Genomic DNA, 13,247 nt, shown 5'->3' with positions numbered 1-13,247 from the left:
CTATTGATGGTCATATTGCGATGGCTTCGGCCAAGCTCTACGTTACTTTCGTCCCCTACGTTTGCAACACCAGCCTGTTGCGTATGACGTTAACGTATTGTCCCGTTTCCGGACACCCGTCCGTCCTGCTCCTTCCGTGCGTAACAAACCGAAGAGGGTGGGAGTGGCGGACGTAACCGGTGAGCAACTCTGCTGCAGCTCACGGCCCCACCGTTTGTAAGTTGACACCACGTGCTAACGCCGGCTCTCAAGTCGCCGCCGTGACATCTCACCAATAGCGCGCGGCGGGTGCCCCAGCTGCCACGCCTACCGGCCAATAAGGGGCCGCTGCGTCTCGCCGAGGAGGGGTTAGGAGGGGTGAGCCGGGCGCCGGCGCCGCCGTTGTCCGCGCGCCAGTCTGCAGCCAGCCTGCGTGGGTGCTGCGCGCCTACGTGTCGCCGTGAGAGCAGAGCAGCTTCCCGCGCCGTGCCGTGCCGAGACGGACTTGCGATGCGCCATGGAGCAGCAGGTGTCCCCTGCGGCTGCTGAGGAGCAGGCGGGGGCGGCGGCGGACGCCCCGCATCCCAGGCCGCTCAGCTTCTCCGCCGAGCAGGTCGCCTGCGTCTGCGAGGCCCTCCTCCAGGTGAGAACAAGGCTTACACACACTCGTGTTGACTGCTCAGATGCACCTCTCCACCGTAGTCAGTCCTGTGCAAGCATCTGCATATCCGAATACTGCAACCAGTCATCCTGTTTGCCTCCCTTACAGCTTTAACGCCACCTCCCCCTCCCACCACCACACACACGCACCCTCACACATATACACACACACACACACACGCACACACATACACACACACACACACACACACACACACACACACACACACATTTTCCTCCATTACCAAAGTGACGACTCCTTGAAGCTCTCAGGGTGTATCCTGGGAGTGCCAGTGTATAGCACTACATTTACAGCCTCAGTAACAGCAATCACATGAGTGCTACAATTGTTTATCGGCTTTCCCCACATTTCACATTGTTAAGGGTCCTTCGACAACAGTCGGACTTGCTCTTCGCAGAAGTAACGTGATTCACCTATCAGAAAAACTTTTATAGAAACACTCATCTGCTTTCTGCATTTGATAGATCGTGCGTTTGTGTTTCTTCAAATTTACACAATCGGTTACTGCACTCTATTACATCGTAAGCTCGAATCTCTGTAATTTTAACTTCATGGCCATTTCGCGAGGTGTACGTACGAGGTAGCGATGGGAAAAACTGCCGATTAAAACTAATAATGGTATTTTAGTACTGAATAACTGATATTTCTTGGCATTTGTTTGATCTAGATTATAACAGGCTTTCTTTCATTTCATACTAACAACCAAGTAAAAAAAACCAGCATATCAATTTCCGATAGCACTTGTGCTGAAATTTTTGGTTTTTAGAAAGATTTTTCTTTTAAAAAAAACGAATGATGTTCGCTTCGAAATGTTGGATACTACGTAACTTGAGGAAAGCGATGGGCACTGTTTTAATAACTGCGCATATACTTAGAAACTAGCGCAAACTAATGGAATAAGAATGGATACAGAACTGCTGAGACGCTAATATACCAGTTACCATTTTGCGTGGCCTATGTGATGGTAAGCCTGTGAAACGTGCAGTGTACAAAACTGCCCCCCCCCCCCACCCTCCCACCTTCTCCGTACGGTAGTTTCTCGCTGTCATCCTCGGACATCGACTGCATTGCAATATGGCATAATCCCTAGTTTGCAATTGTTTTCCGAAGTGCGGTAGTAATGAAGTATAATGCTACATTTAGCCTACTTCAAAAGATCATAAACAGGAGCAGGCGCAACAAACTTGCGAGATCGCGTAAAGTGAAAACATCCACAACGCTCTTTGGAAGTACATATGCATACTGAAACGACGAATAAAGCTTTTGTACCGGGGCCAGGATTCGAACCCGAATATCCTCCTCACTAGGCAGACGCGCTAAGCACTGCGCCACCCTGACACAATGACGTTGTAGTTTCTTGGGAGGTAAGACAATGTTGATCGATAAACCCAGAATTTCAATGACGAGCTATAAACTTGGGATAATAACTCAGCGCTTAATTTTGTGTTTGATCAAGGTGAAAAACTGACACCATGCGAAAAAGACGACGTGGGAAAGTCATCAACATATGACATTTCACTCTGGCTGACGCCGCGCCCGCCTTCTTCATTTTCGCAATCTTTTCTGGAGAGAATGAAAACGATTTTTGTCGCAGCCTCAGCCCCACATCGGTCGTTACCGTTTTTCTTCTCATTCATTAGAATTTTTCAATCTTTGTTTGCAGTCCACGTTTATTACAGGAAGTAATAGAAATACAAAACTGGAAATCGATTACTTCAGAAACCGGCTATTTTCAGTGGTTTTAAGTCAAATTAAACTGACGACGAAAACAACCGGTGTAACGGAAAACCAGTTGCTTCAGCGATAATCGCAGCACCTAATACAAGGAATCAATTCATTGGTTGACTCTTCTACGAACGCACGCTCTCGGTATTTTAAGCCTGTGATGGACAACACCTCTCTTTTAGTTTCTGCCATTGGAGTTCGTTGAGCATCTCCATCACACTTTCACACTTACTAAACGAACTTCAGGCGAAACGCCCTGCTCTTCTGTGGATCTTCTCTTTCATTTATCAGTCCTATATGGTACGTATCCCGCAAGGACGAGCAAAACGCTAGTATCAGTTGAACTAAGGTGTTCTACTTGTAAGTTACCTCGTTCGTGGGTGCACTAAACTGAGGATTCTTCAGATGCATCTCAGTCTGGCATGTGACTTTTCAATAATGGGTTTTCAGTCTGTTTATGCGCAGTACTTTATTTATGTTTACGTTGTTTATATTGGTAATCACTGCAACAAGCGTTGATCCTGTGCATGTCTTCTAGCATTTCACTACAGTTTTCTAGCGTTGCGTCTTCTCTGTGCACAACAGCAAGACCCGCTAAAAGCCTCACGCAGCCTCTTTAGTGCCACCCAACAGATAACTTACCTATAAATTGATAGAACTGTGTCGATCATTATCGACGATCATACGTATAAAACTACTTTCTGTATCATTAGACGAAATATTGTTTTTGTATGAAAATTACTCGTTTGTCAATGCTAATAACGTGTCGAAAACTATAATGAGAATATATTATAACAAACAGTAGCTTGATTTGATAAAGAAACTTTACTAAACACAAAAGCGGGTCGCATGAGTTTGTTGCAAGTACTGTATTGAACATACACTTCTATCATTTTTTTATCATGTTATGTCACTTTTTTAAATGTAATTTGTCTAAAATACTGCCTGAAATATCCCAATACTGATCCTAGAATAATCCCTTGTACTATATTTATTTGTAATCCAATCCAGGTAAATTAGTTGGTGTGCACAAGGTTTGACTATTGGCATGAATTAATCATCGTCACACGAAATGCGAGTCATAAATCCAGTCCGTACAGCATCTGGCATCGACATGCCTCTCACAATTAATATTTGACATACACTCAACTGATTCCTGTATTTAAATAACATATTTTGCTTTCATAATGAATCTTTTACTCTGCAATGGAGGGTGTGCTGTTTTGAAACATGGTGACAGTTCAAATCAGTGTTCCAGAACAGGACATGACGTTGCAATTTGATCTTTGTTTGCAATCCTCTTCCAATTGAGTAATAACATTGCCCGTGGAAGGCAGTTTTCTGGGTTCGAGGCCTGGACTGGCACAATGTTTCAGTTTGCCAGAAAGCTTTAAAATACTTATGGTTACCGCACCAAAAATTTTAGAAATTAAGCTCAACTTTCCACACGATTCTCCTAAAGCGATTCGGCAAAAACAGTCATAACATCATGTAATTTACGCCTTACATCGTTATAAATTGAGCAAATGTAATATTAAAAACTTTACACCAAATAAACTATGCTAAAATGTATCTTCGAATTGTAGGTTTACTGTAACTGCAAGACGTAGCGCTAGAGTGACAACTGCATTCTTCTGCAATTCTACGTCCGTGCGAGTCTACAGTTCTGCCTGAACACTTGACGTTCCTTAAGCGACATCCTGGTTCACCGAATGCATACATCAAGAAACGAAACTTTGAACTGTGTGACCATTCGGCAACAGTATCATTGAACCAAGTATTCGTGTAGAAAACCTTCTATGCAAATATTCAGCGACTACTTTGGTGCTTCCCATTCATAGAAGAATGCTTATTAAGTGCGAACGATGTCTATGTTCTTGGTTTGAATCTCATTCGTGTGTCACCCTCTGCCAAATGACGTCATTTGCATGAGTTACGAAGGGGCATTGAATCAATGCAGTCTTTGTCGGCTTTCCAGACGTCTGAGCCGCTACATATCACTCAAGCAGCCCCTCAACAAGGTTCACGCGTTTCCAGTGCCTTCGTCAAGGAAAAATCCCTCGCAGTACCTATAACTAAACCCGTATTCTCTACAAGCCAACAGGACGCGTTGACCTCTGAGCCAGCGAGCCGCTGTATATTCGGCTAAAAGCTTGGGTTTTGTGTCTGTGCAACAATCAATTGCTCTACGTTGTATTACATATATATTTCAAAGGTGAATGTAGCATAAAGAGCCATACAGACAGGAAGTATACTGTAAGTTTGGGTAAAATTACCCATTGGAGAAAATAATGCTGTTTGTATCATTGTTGTTAAAAGCTGACTTGTGGCAATTGTTAAAGAGAACACAGTGAAACTTCCTGTTGTTATTTATTCAGTGACGGCATCAAAAATGAATTTCGTTTGAGAATAAGCGGAACACATTTTTTTCATTTATCCACGTCTATGGGTCCACACTACACTTTGATATTCCTTTTCAGATTTATGCAACTAACATAAGCATAAGAAATGAAATTAATAGTTTTCCTCTAGCACCCACAACTTTTCTTCGAGTAATAAATAAAGTGGTTTTATACTTTCTTCCATTATTTTCTAGTTAGGAAGTAGTCACTCATTTCACATATTTCGCTCCAAACAATTTTCTCGGCAGATAGTCTTTTGGTTAAAATCTCACCAGAGTATACAAGAGCTTTCATTTCGAGGTTTCCGCGTTGAGTAGACGGGAAACACGACCAAAACTATTGCTAGAACTTACCTTGCCGCTAGCGTCCATGGCATAGAAGATCAGTTACGTATCAACATTTCTTTGCCCTAATTGTTTGTTTTACTGAGGATGAACCTCATTCTACCTATCGAGCAATTTCGTAACACATCACAGCTAACACCAGTACGTTAGGTTTTGGATTATTATAGACGTATTTCATGCAAATCACAATTTCCATCACACCACACAACTTGGTAACTGTTCTCCTTGCATGGTAAATTCTAGCTTGCTCAAATCTGGATGAATAGCGATTGTACATTCTAAATTCAGGCGTAACTAAAATTACTTTATGATCTACAGTTCATATGTCTACAAAACTTTTCACATACACATACGTGCGATTTATTTTTGTACTAGGAGAAGTACGAGTACTTGTCAGGAAATATGAAAGTCTCTAGTGTAACGACAACTAAAACATAGCAAATCCTTATTTTTCATGTTGTATTTAGTAGGTCATTAAATTCACTTACAATGCAGGGATGAACATGTACCTTCATGCAGAGCAACTTTACGTTATTGTATTCTCCCACTCCTCTTCTGCTCCTGTGGCTGAAGAAAATGAAGATACGTACCTTTTCTTGAAGCTTATTTATTGTTTAAGTAAAGCAATTTCCGAAGTATATAATTGAGCATATATTCGTTCTGGAGGAAACTGCAATATTATTCGTTTAAGAAGAAGGTTCCATACAGTGTTCTTGATACTTTGGACGTCTCTACTTTCCAGAACTTCTACTTACAGTGCATAAAGAATGATTAGTATGTTGTTCGCCTTTCTTCCGCGAGAACTTTATCAGGTACTCGCAAGGAGAGTCCGACCTGCAGATTTTATATACGTCTTACATCGTTATAGAGTAACCATATTTAAGACATTATGCCCCGCACAGCTTATTATCAGGTCAGTGGAAACGAAATTAGTCGATGTTTGCTACTTACTCTCAAAAAATCATATCAAGAAAACACAAATAAGTTAAGGATACATACTTTTATGTTATTACGAATGGCCGACGCTGGAGCAAGTAAATCAGAGCTCCAAACTTACATTTATCCCTTTTCGGTCTTTACTAGTACTTCAATGCAATTTTACTCTTTCGAGGTAGGAATTGAATGTGAAACTTAAGTAACATAGCGATTTTTGTAGTAATTTGTACGGTTTCGTAATAGTGTTATATCGGTTTCTAGATGCATTAAATTGTGTTTACTTCTCGGGTTATTATTATCCGGCAGTAAATGCTATGCGATGTTGCAGATGCGAACTGCTAAAGGATTACGAATTCCAAAAAATACAGAGTTCCGTGAATTCGGTTTGTGTTAATCATCATGTAATAAAAAATCACATATCCGAAGCACAAAGTTTAGGCAGGTCAGTCAGACCATTCAGGAATATGGATTAGATCCTAATCTGGCTTATCAACAATTTTCGCAAACTAACGTTCTTCGCATTATAGAGTTCGAGGTTGACTAAAGTAGCGAAATACGTAGTGGAGACATAGGGAAAAAACAAACAGTGTACCGACAGTTTAATTGCTAATACAGATAGGTACAGCGAGCTATAGGTACTGGTTCATATCACCTCTTACTGAGCTACCAACATATGACTTTGCTAGCTCAGGTTTGTTTGCTATTTTTGAAGGAAGACGTGATATCTCAACTAGTTAAGGGCGATTAAATTTCAGTTTTTAACTGAAATAATATGAACGTTGTAATCAGTTTCGTTTCCGGTTGTTTGACATTGAATGAAATTAATGTTATTCTGATCTGATCGCGACGTGATTGACAAAAAATAAGTTTCCTCATTTTCGGCGGGTTCAAAGTTCCACTTTTCTGTTGAACATTCGTAAGTTCGGCTGCCGATTTCGCGAGTTGCTGCGAGCTATGACAGAACACGTGCACACTGTGTGCAAAGGAAAATGTCTGTGTCAATTTTTTTACTCGTGTGATTTATTACTGTACCATGCAAAGCAAACAACACCGTTTTACTGAAGCGATTATTTTATGCGAGGGGACCTCTACAGGGGAATTCAATGGATCCAAAACACATGCGTATAATTGCCTTACATTGCATAAAGCGAAATGTAGTTTCATTATCTCGAGCTCCTATGTAGGAATAATCGCACAGATGAAACAAAACACTAATTTTTACAGACTTTAGAGGTGCTTTAGAGCAATTAGAGCATCGAAATTGGAAATCTTATACCAATAGTTGTATTTATGACGTGGGGGAACTGATAATGAAAGGAAAGAAAATCGATCATTTAATGTGATTAAAGGAGCACTCAGGTATTTGGCTCAACTAAACAGTAAATTTCCTTGCAAAAGACAACTTTAAAGAGAACCGGTGTAGTTAATGGCCTCCCATAAGAGAGCGTTAAGGAAGGAAAACCGCTACATACTCCGCTTTCGCATCCTGACTTGATACCTCTTTTAAGAAAGGTAGTATCTAGCAATGGGAGCCTTAGGAAAAAGCAGTTTACGTATACATGAGTCCAGTGCAGCATAACGACATGTCTCTCGGACAGCCAGAAAAATCTTCCGAGGAGAATAGAAGCCCATATCAAAAGCCAAATAAGGTTAGGACAAGCGTATTAGCTGCGCGTGTCAACAGAATCGGAGTGATGGACTTTTCCACAAACAGTGATCAATCAGAAGGCGAAAAAGGTGTGAACACGTTATAGTGAAACGTATGAAACGTACGAAATGTGCTCCTCACTGAGCTAAAACGTGAGAAAGCAAATTCCCCTAAAAGCAAATACTAAAATCCTAATGGATAAGAACAGACTCTAAATTAACGGTGTGTGTTGCATACTATGAGTTTAGCTATCTTAATAACTTTAAGAATCACTTGTAAGTAGCTGCATTGTTACCAGCATAAAGCGAGTAAAACTGAAATTAAAAAGAAAGAGTTGGACTGGAGTGCGCCTTGTTCTGTGAGGCGTGGGCAGTTTCTGCCCCTCACCTGCCAACACCTAATCTGCCTTCGGCCACCACAGCCTCTTACGTCCCACTATCATCCGAAACAGTGAAACGTACGATGTCGGCCTAGCTCATGTGCCGATATAATTTGTTATTCTTTATCTGTGTCGTACTGAATTAACCGTTTATATATCAACTCTGCTCTACACACGATATTGGTTTTGTTCTGATATTCTGTGTGCCATTCTATTGATTAATATTGTTTCATTACTGACATAATGTATGATACGTAATGTTTTATTTACAGTAAATTGGCAGTAAACATTTTTGTCGCGGCAGTTCAACAGAAGCAAACTGTACTCTTTTATGAAATACATACGGGACTTAATACGAGTGAGCAGTTAAAACTGCAGGGAGGACTGGTTGCGGCCGAAACTGTGCTCAAGTCAAATTACCTGCTATATTTTTTCCTCCAGGAGTGTTGGTCGTACAACAAATAATAATAGATGCAGCTGGAAATGTAGATTCCGCGTTCCTAAAGATCGTTAAGTTATTCGACGCTTTGCCACATCATACATCAGAATAGCCTCAGAGGTGTGTCTACATAGATCAACTAGTGGCTCGAAGAATTTTTGACTATAATAGACTCCATTAAATTGTAATGGACGGAAGATGTAACAGAATCGCTATTTCCCTCAGTAAACATGAATGCTTTATCAAATATGTTCAACAGCAAACTGCTCGATGGTAACGCCTTTGTCTACGGCAATGTATCGCGCTGTATAGCGCTGAGGAAATGCAGAACGGCTTGGGCGGTACTTCCATCTGCTGTACTGACTCACGCCAGCTCACTCGAAGTGTGGATGAATGGAAATAACACTCATAACACTCTGCACTTACTAGATTAGATCTGGAGCCCATCATTTCATTTAAGTATCTAGATACAACACTACGGGGTGACGTAAAATGGGACGAACAGCAGTACGAAAGACAAGTAGAAGACTTTCATTTACTAAAAATATCCTGTGTAAGTGTAAAGGAAGCCCAACAAGACGCCAGGGCAACTAACTTTGGAATATTTTTCCCATGTTGAGAGCCTTTATTAAGCAGGTGTAACAGCAGACATCGACCAAATACAGAAATACACTACAAGGATCACAGCAGGCCAGTACAGCCGATATGAATGCATAAAAAGGTGTTCGGGGAGCTTAAGTGGGAGTCTTTGGAGGAAAAGAGACGTTAATTTCGTGCACTTCTCCTGGATAAATATAGAGAATCGCTGTTCGCAGAAGACTGTGCGACATTTATGCTTCTTCCGTTGTATCCCTGACTTAGACTCCATGAGAACAAGATAGGAGAGGGTGCGACCCGGCGACCCGTAAAGAGGCATAATCATTCAATGCCGGAATTTTGGGGCATAAAAACACTAATACATTGAGATCTGCAGAGTATAGTGGGTTGTGTAGTGTAAGGGGCAAGGCGCCTAACTTTTTCACCTCATTTGACTTTCGACATAATATACATATTTGTGACCTGTGCCGGACGGAGTGGCTGTGCGGTTCTAGGGGCTGCAGTCTGGAACCGAGCGACCGCTACGGTCGCAGGGTCAAATCCTGCCTCGGGCATGGATGTGTGTGATGTCCTTAGGTTAGTTAGGTTTAAGTAGTTCTAAGTTCTAGGGGACTGATGACCCCACATGTTACGTCCCATAGCGCTCAGAACCATTTGAACTATTTGAAAAGAAATTATAGATATCATTAACGGCTGAAAAAGTTATTTGACGTGAAAAAATTCAGCACCTCATCCTTCATTCAGGGTGGGATCAGGGCAGGGAAACTTGAACCGACTAAAATTTTTGAAACAATCACAGATAGGATATCCACCGTTTTTTTCCGTTGAACTGTCAAAGCTAGACGTACTTAAAATTTATATCCGTAGCAGGCAACATTTCACGTACATTTACTGTGATATTCTCTGGGAAAAGCTTGAGTATTAAATCAATTATGGTAAAAGTAGCGTAATGCCATTAATTTCTTAAGATAGTAGGCTGTACTGCAAAAACTGTGGGGTGCAAAGTTGTTAACATCAAATGTAAAGGTCACGTGTTTTAATTTTTGCTGCTGTACAGGGAGCATGAATGAGCGTTTATTATAACAAGTACACTGGCTCAGTAAGTTGCAATGATCACAGCGGTGAAAAAGGAAACAGAAATTAAATTTTGATCACTCGGTTTTCCTCAAATGACTTTTTTCACAGAAAATGCTCGAAAAACCTGTCTGCAACATTGCTACAAATTTGACATCGTCGATTAAATGCAAGGCATACCTTCTTGAAAATTCCTGGCATGTTGAGAATAATTGCCGCGGTCTCAAAAGCTCTTACAATCAGCCAGTTCCTCACAGATTTTGACTCCCACGAGCTCGCCGTTCAGTGGCTGCTGTTTTGCGGCTATGTCTCCAGAACGATGACTCTCGGATCTGTGAATATTTGCAAAATTTTGCTTGATTCGACGTCTCTTACCCCTATTGTGGTGTTACTATCAGACAGTTTTTCTCCCTCCTGTACGGAGATGGAAGAATATGAATGGAGGTAGGAAGAAATACGATATTGCAGTGCGTCTATTATTATTCCGAAGTACGAAGCAATATTCCTTTGAACATGCATGCAGGAACGGTCACTGACGTAACTACAGTGTTCTGAAATAAATGAAATGTATTCGCAATTGCGAATATGGACAACCATGAGCTGTACAACGGAATGACAACAATGAAAATTTGTGCCGGATCATGACCCGAATCCCGAGCGGTAAATCTTGGTTCGAGACCCGGTAAGGCACAAATTTTCTTTCTCGTTATTCCATTGTACAGCTGAGCGGGAAATCCGGATTCGAGTCTTCGTACGGCACAGATTTTCATTGTCGGCATTCCATTCTACAGCTGATGATTGTCCATATGCGCAATTGCAAATATACATTTGATGTATTAGGAACAAATGGAGAGAAGGCAATAACAAGTTCTAGATTTGTGGCGATCTACGGGCTGCATACTCAACAGGAGAGAGCAATGTCTTGGAAAGGCAGATCTTCATCTTTGCTTCCAGGTCTGTCATACAGTTTTCGTTTGTCATATATGTGCCAGTAGTTGTTCCATTCATGAGTGGATCACTTGTAGAAGGATGCTGGACATGTCACGGTATTACAGTTTAAGAATGGAAGAAAGACAATACACTTATACAGCCATTAACATATTTACAGTTCTAGTGTGACAATGACGGGAAAGGTAGTTGGCCTTGGCTTTATATTTGGAACCATGTCAGAACTTGCCCAAAAGTAATTTAGGAAAACCACTAAAAACCAAAATTAAGATGGCTGGATGGAGATCGGATACTCCCCCACCCCCTATCCCCTTCTCCCTCCCCCTCCCAAAGACAAAAACAATGTTGCAAAGTATTTACTTAATATTATAAAGAGCTAGTGCCACACTGTTCAATCATTTCCCTATATTGATCGCCACAGGGACTACACGTTCCATACACTCTTATTGCATAATGTAACGATATATTATCAGCTGGTATGGAGACCATGGCGGCGTCCTTTGATTTCCATTTGATGTACTGAATCTTCGCCTTTACTTATCTGAAAAATTGCTTTAGTACTCCTCCACATTATGACAGATGCAGAGCTTAGAAAGAGGATGAGGTGTTAGTATTATCTACAGCAGAGTTTTGGAGTGAGATTTTTCAGAAAAGAAAAAAGAATTAGTGCAAAAGATTGGTGATGTGGGAAAATTTTCAATCTACAGCTAATGTAGTAGTATTAGTAGTAGTAGTCGTAGTAGTAGTTTTAATCATCCTTGAATCATTTTTACATGGCTACTGCAGCTAATTTATGTACACAGTCATTTACATATTTATATCTTTAGTTTGAGAAGCACAGGGGAGGTAGTCGGACGTGGAAGGTAGGAGAAGAGGTACTGGTGGAAGTGAAGCTGTGAGAGCGAGTCGTGAGTCGTGGTTGGTTAGCTCTATCTGTGACGCAGCTCGGAAGGAATGAAAGTTGATAGCGCAACAGAGTGAACGAACACTTAATGCGCATCTTCTTGAGCCAGTAAATTTTACCCACTATCTGTTCATGAAGATTATTTCACTTCAAAACGAGAACAGCAGCCGTGTTTGTTTTAAAAAAGGAGACTCAGTGGTTTAAAAGAGACATCTTGTTTGTTCTAGAAGAAGAGTCTTCGTTTTCTTAGAAGATGAGAATTTTTTTGTGTTGCTTAGAAAGGAAGTCTTGTTTGTTTCGGAAGGAAGGATTTGCCCCATTAGGATAGTAGCCTAGTTGCTTGCAGAAGAGCCGCCTGGTTTCTTTCAAAATATGAAACTTATTTGCTTAAGAAGATACGTCTATTTTGTTTTAGCAGAGGTACCTTATTTGTTTAGAAGGAGGAGTTGGACCAAATGGCTATAAGCACTATGGGGCTTAACATCTGAGGTCATCAGTCCGCTAGACTTAGAACTACTTAAACCTAACTAACCTAAGAACGGCACACATCCATGCCCGAGGCAGGATTCGAACCTGCGACCGTAGCGGTCGCGCGGTTCCAGACTGTAGCGCCTAGAACCGCTCGGCCACTCCGGCCGGCCCGTAGAAGCAGCACGATTCCGTACAGAAGCGCCTAGAGCCTCTCGGCCACAGCGTTCGGCAGAGGGAGGAGTAACTGACCACATTAGGTGTGTGTTTGTTCCAGAAGAGTTAATGTATTTGTTGTAAACGAGGGACCTTTTTGTCTCACATGACAAGTCTTAGTTGTTCTAGAAGAGGAACCCTGTTGTTTCAGAAAAGGTATCCTGTTCATTCCATCATGTTTCAGACGTGCCTCCGGGCAGTACTATATCTTCTTCCGATATTTCGGATGATGACATTACAGCCATCCTCAAGGTGAATCGCAGCCAAAATTTAAACCAGTTGACACAATACCGTGAAGTAAATGCTCGTGCGTTAGACATAAGACGGATGCGTGCGGTTATCAGCCGAAATTTCGAAAAAAGAGATATCACTGTGCCTGGTGCACGCCCGAAAGATGATGGAATATTCTTTCTGCTGGAAGAGCTTCAAGAAACACGTAATATCTTGAGTGTTTTGGAAGACAAGTTTAGGAAACTAAAAGGGTCAGTAGAGCACTTGTCCGCGAA

At 41.5% G+C, this 13,247-nt stretch overlaps 1 protein-coding gene across 1 annotated transcript in view; it reads left to right on the top strand.

Moving 5' to 3' along the window:
- Positions 1-348: 348 nt before the first annotated feature.
- LOC126269400 (homeobox protein SIX5-like) overlaps positions 349-13,247 on the top strand; it is a 157,577-nt gene continuing 144,678 nt past the window's right edge. The window contains exon 1 of the mRNA XM_049973991.1: positions 349-622. Within this exon, the coding sequence (XP_049829948.1) occupies positions 497-622 (126 nt within the window). The 5' untranslated portion in view covers positions 349-496. The remainder of the gene's footprint in view (positions 623-13,247) is intronic.

The sequence above is a fragment of the Schistocerca gregaria genome, chromosome 1, assembly GCF_023897955.1.
Source record: "Schistocerca gregaria isolate iqSchGreg1 chromosome 1, iqSchGreg1.2, whole genome shotgun sequence".
NCBI lineage: Eukaryota > Metazoa > Arthropoda > Insecta > Orthoptera > Acrididae > Schistocerca > Schistocerca gregaria.
Note: the sequence above shows the minus strand (reverse complement) of the source record. Positions and strands in the feature narration are given on the sequence as shown.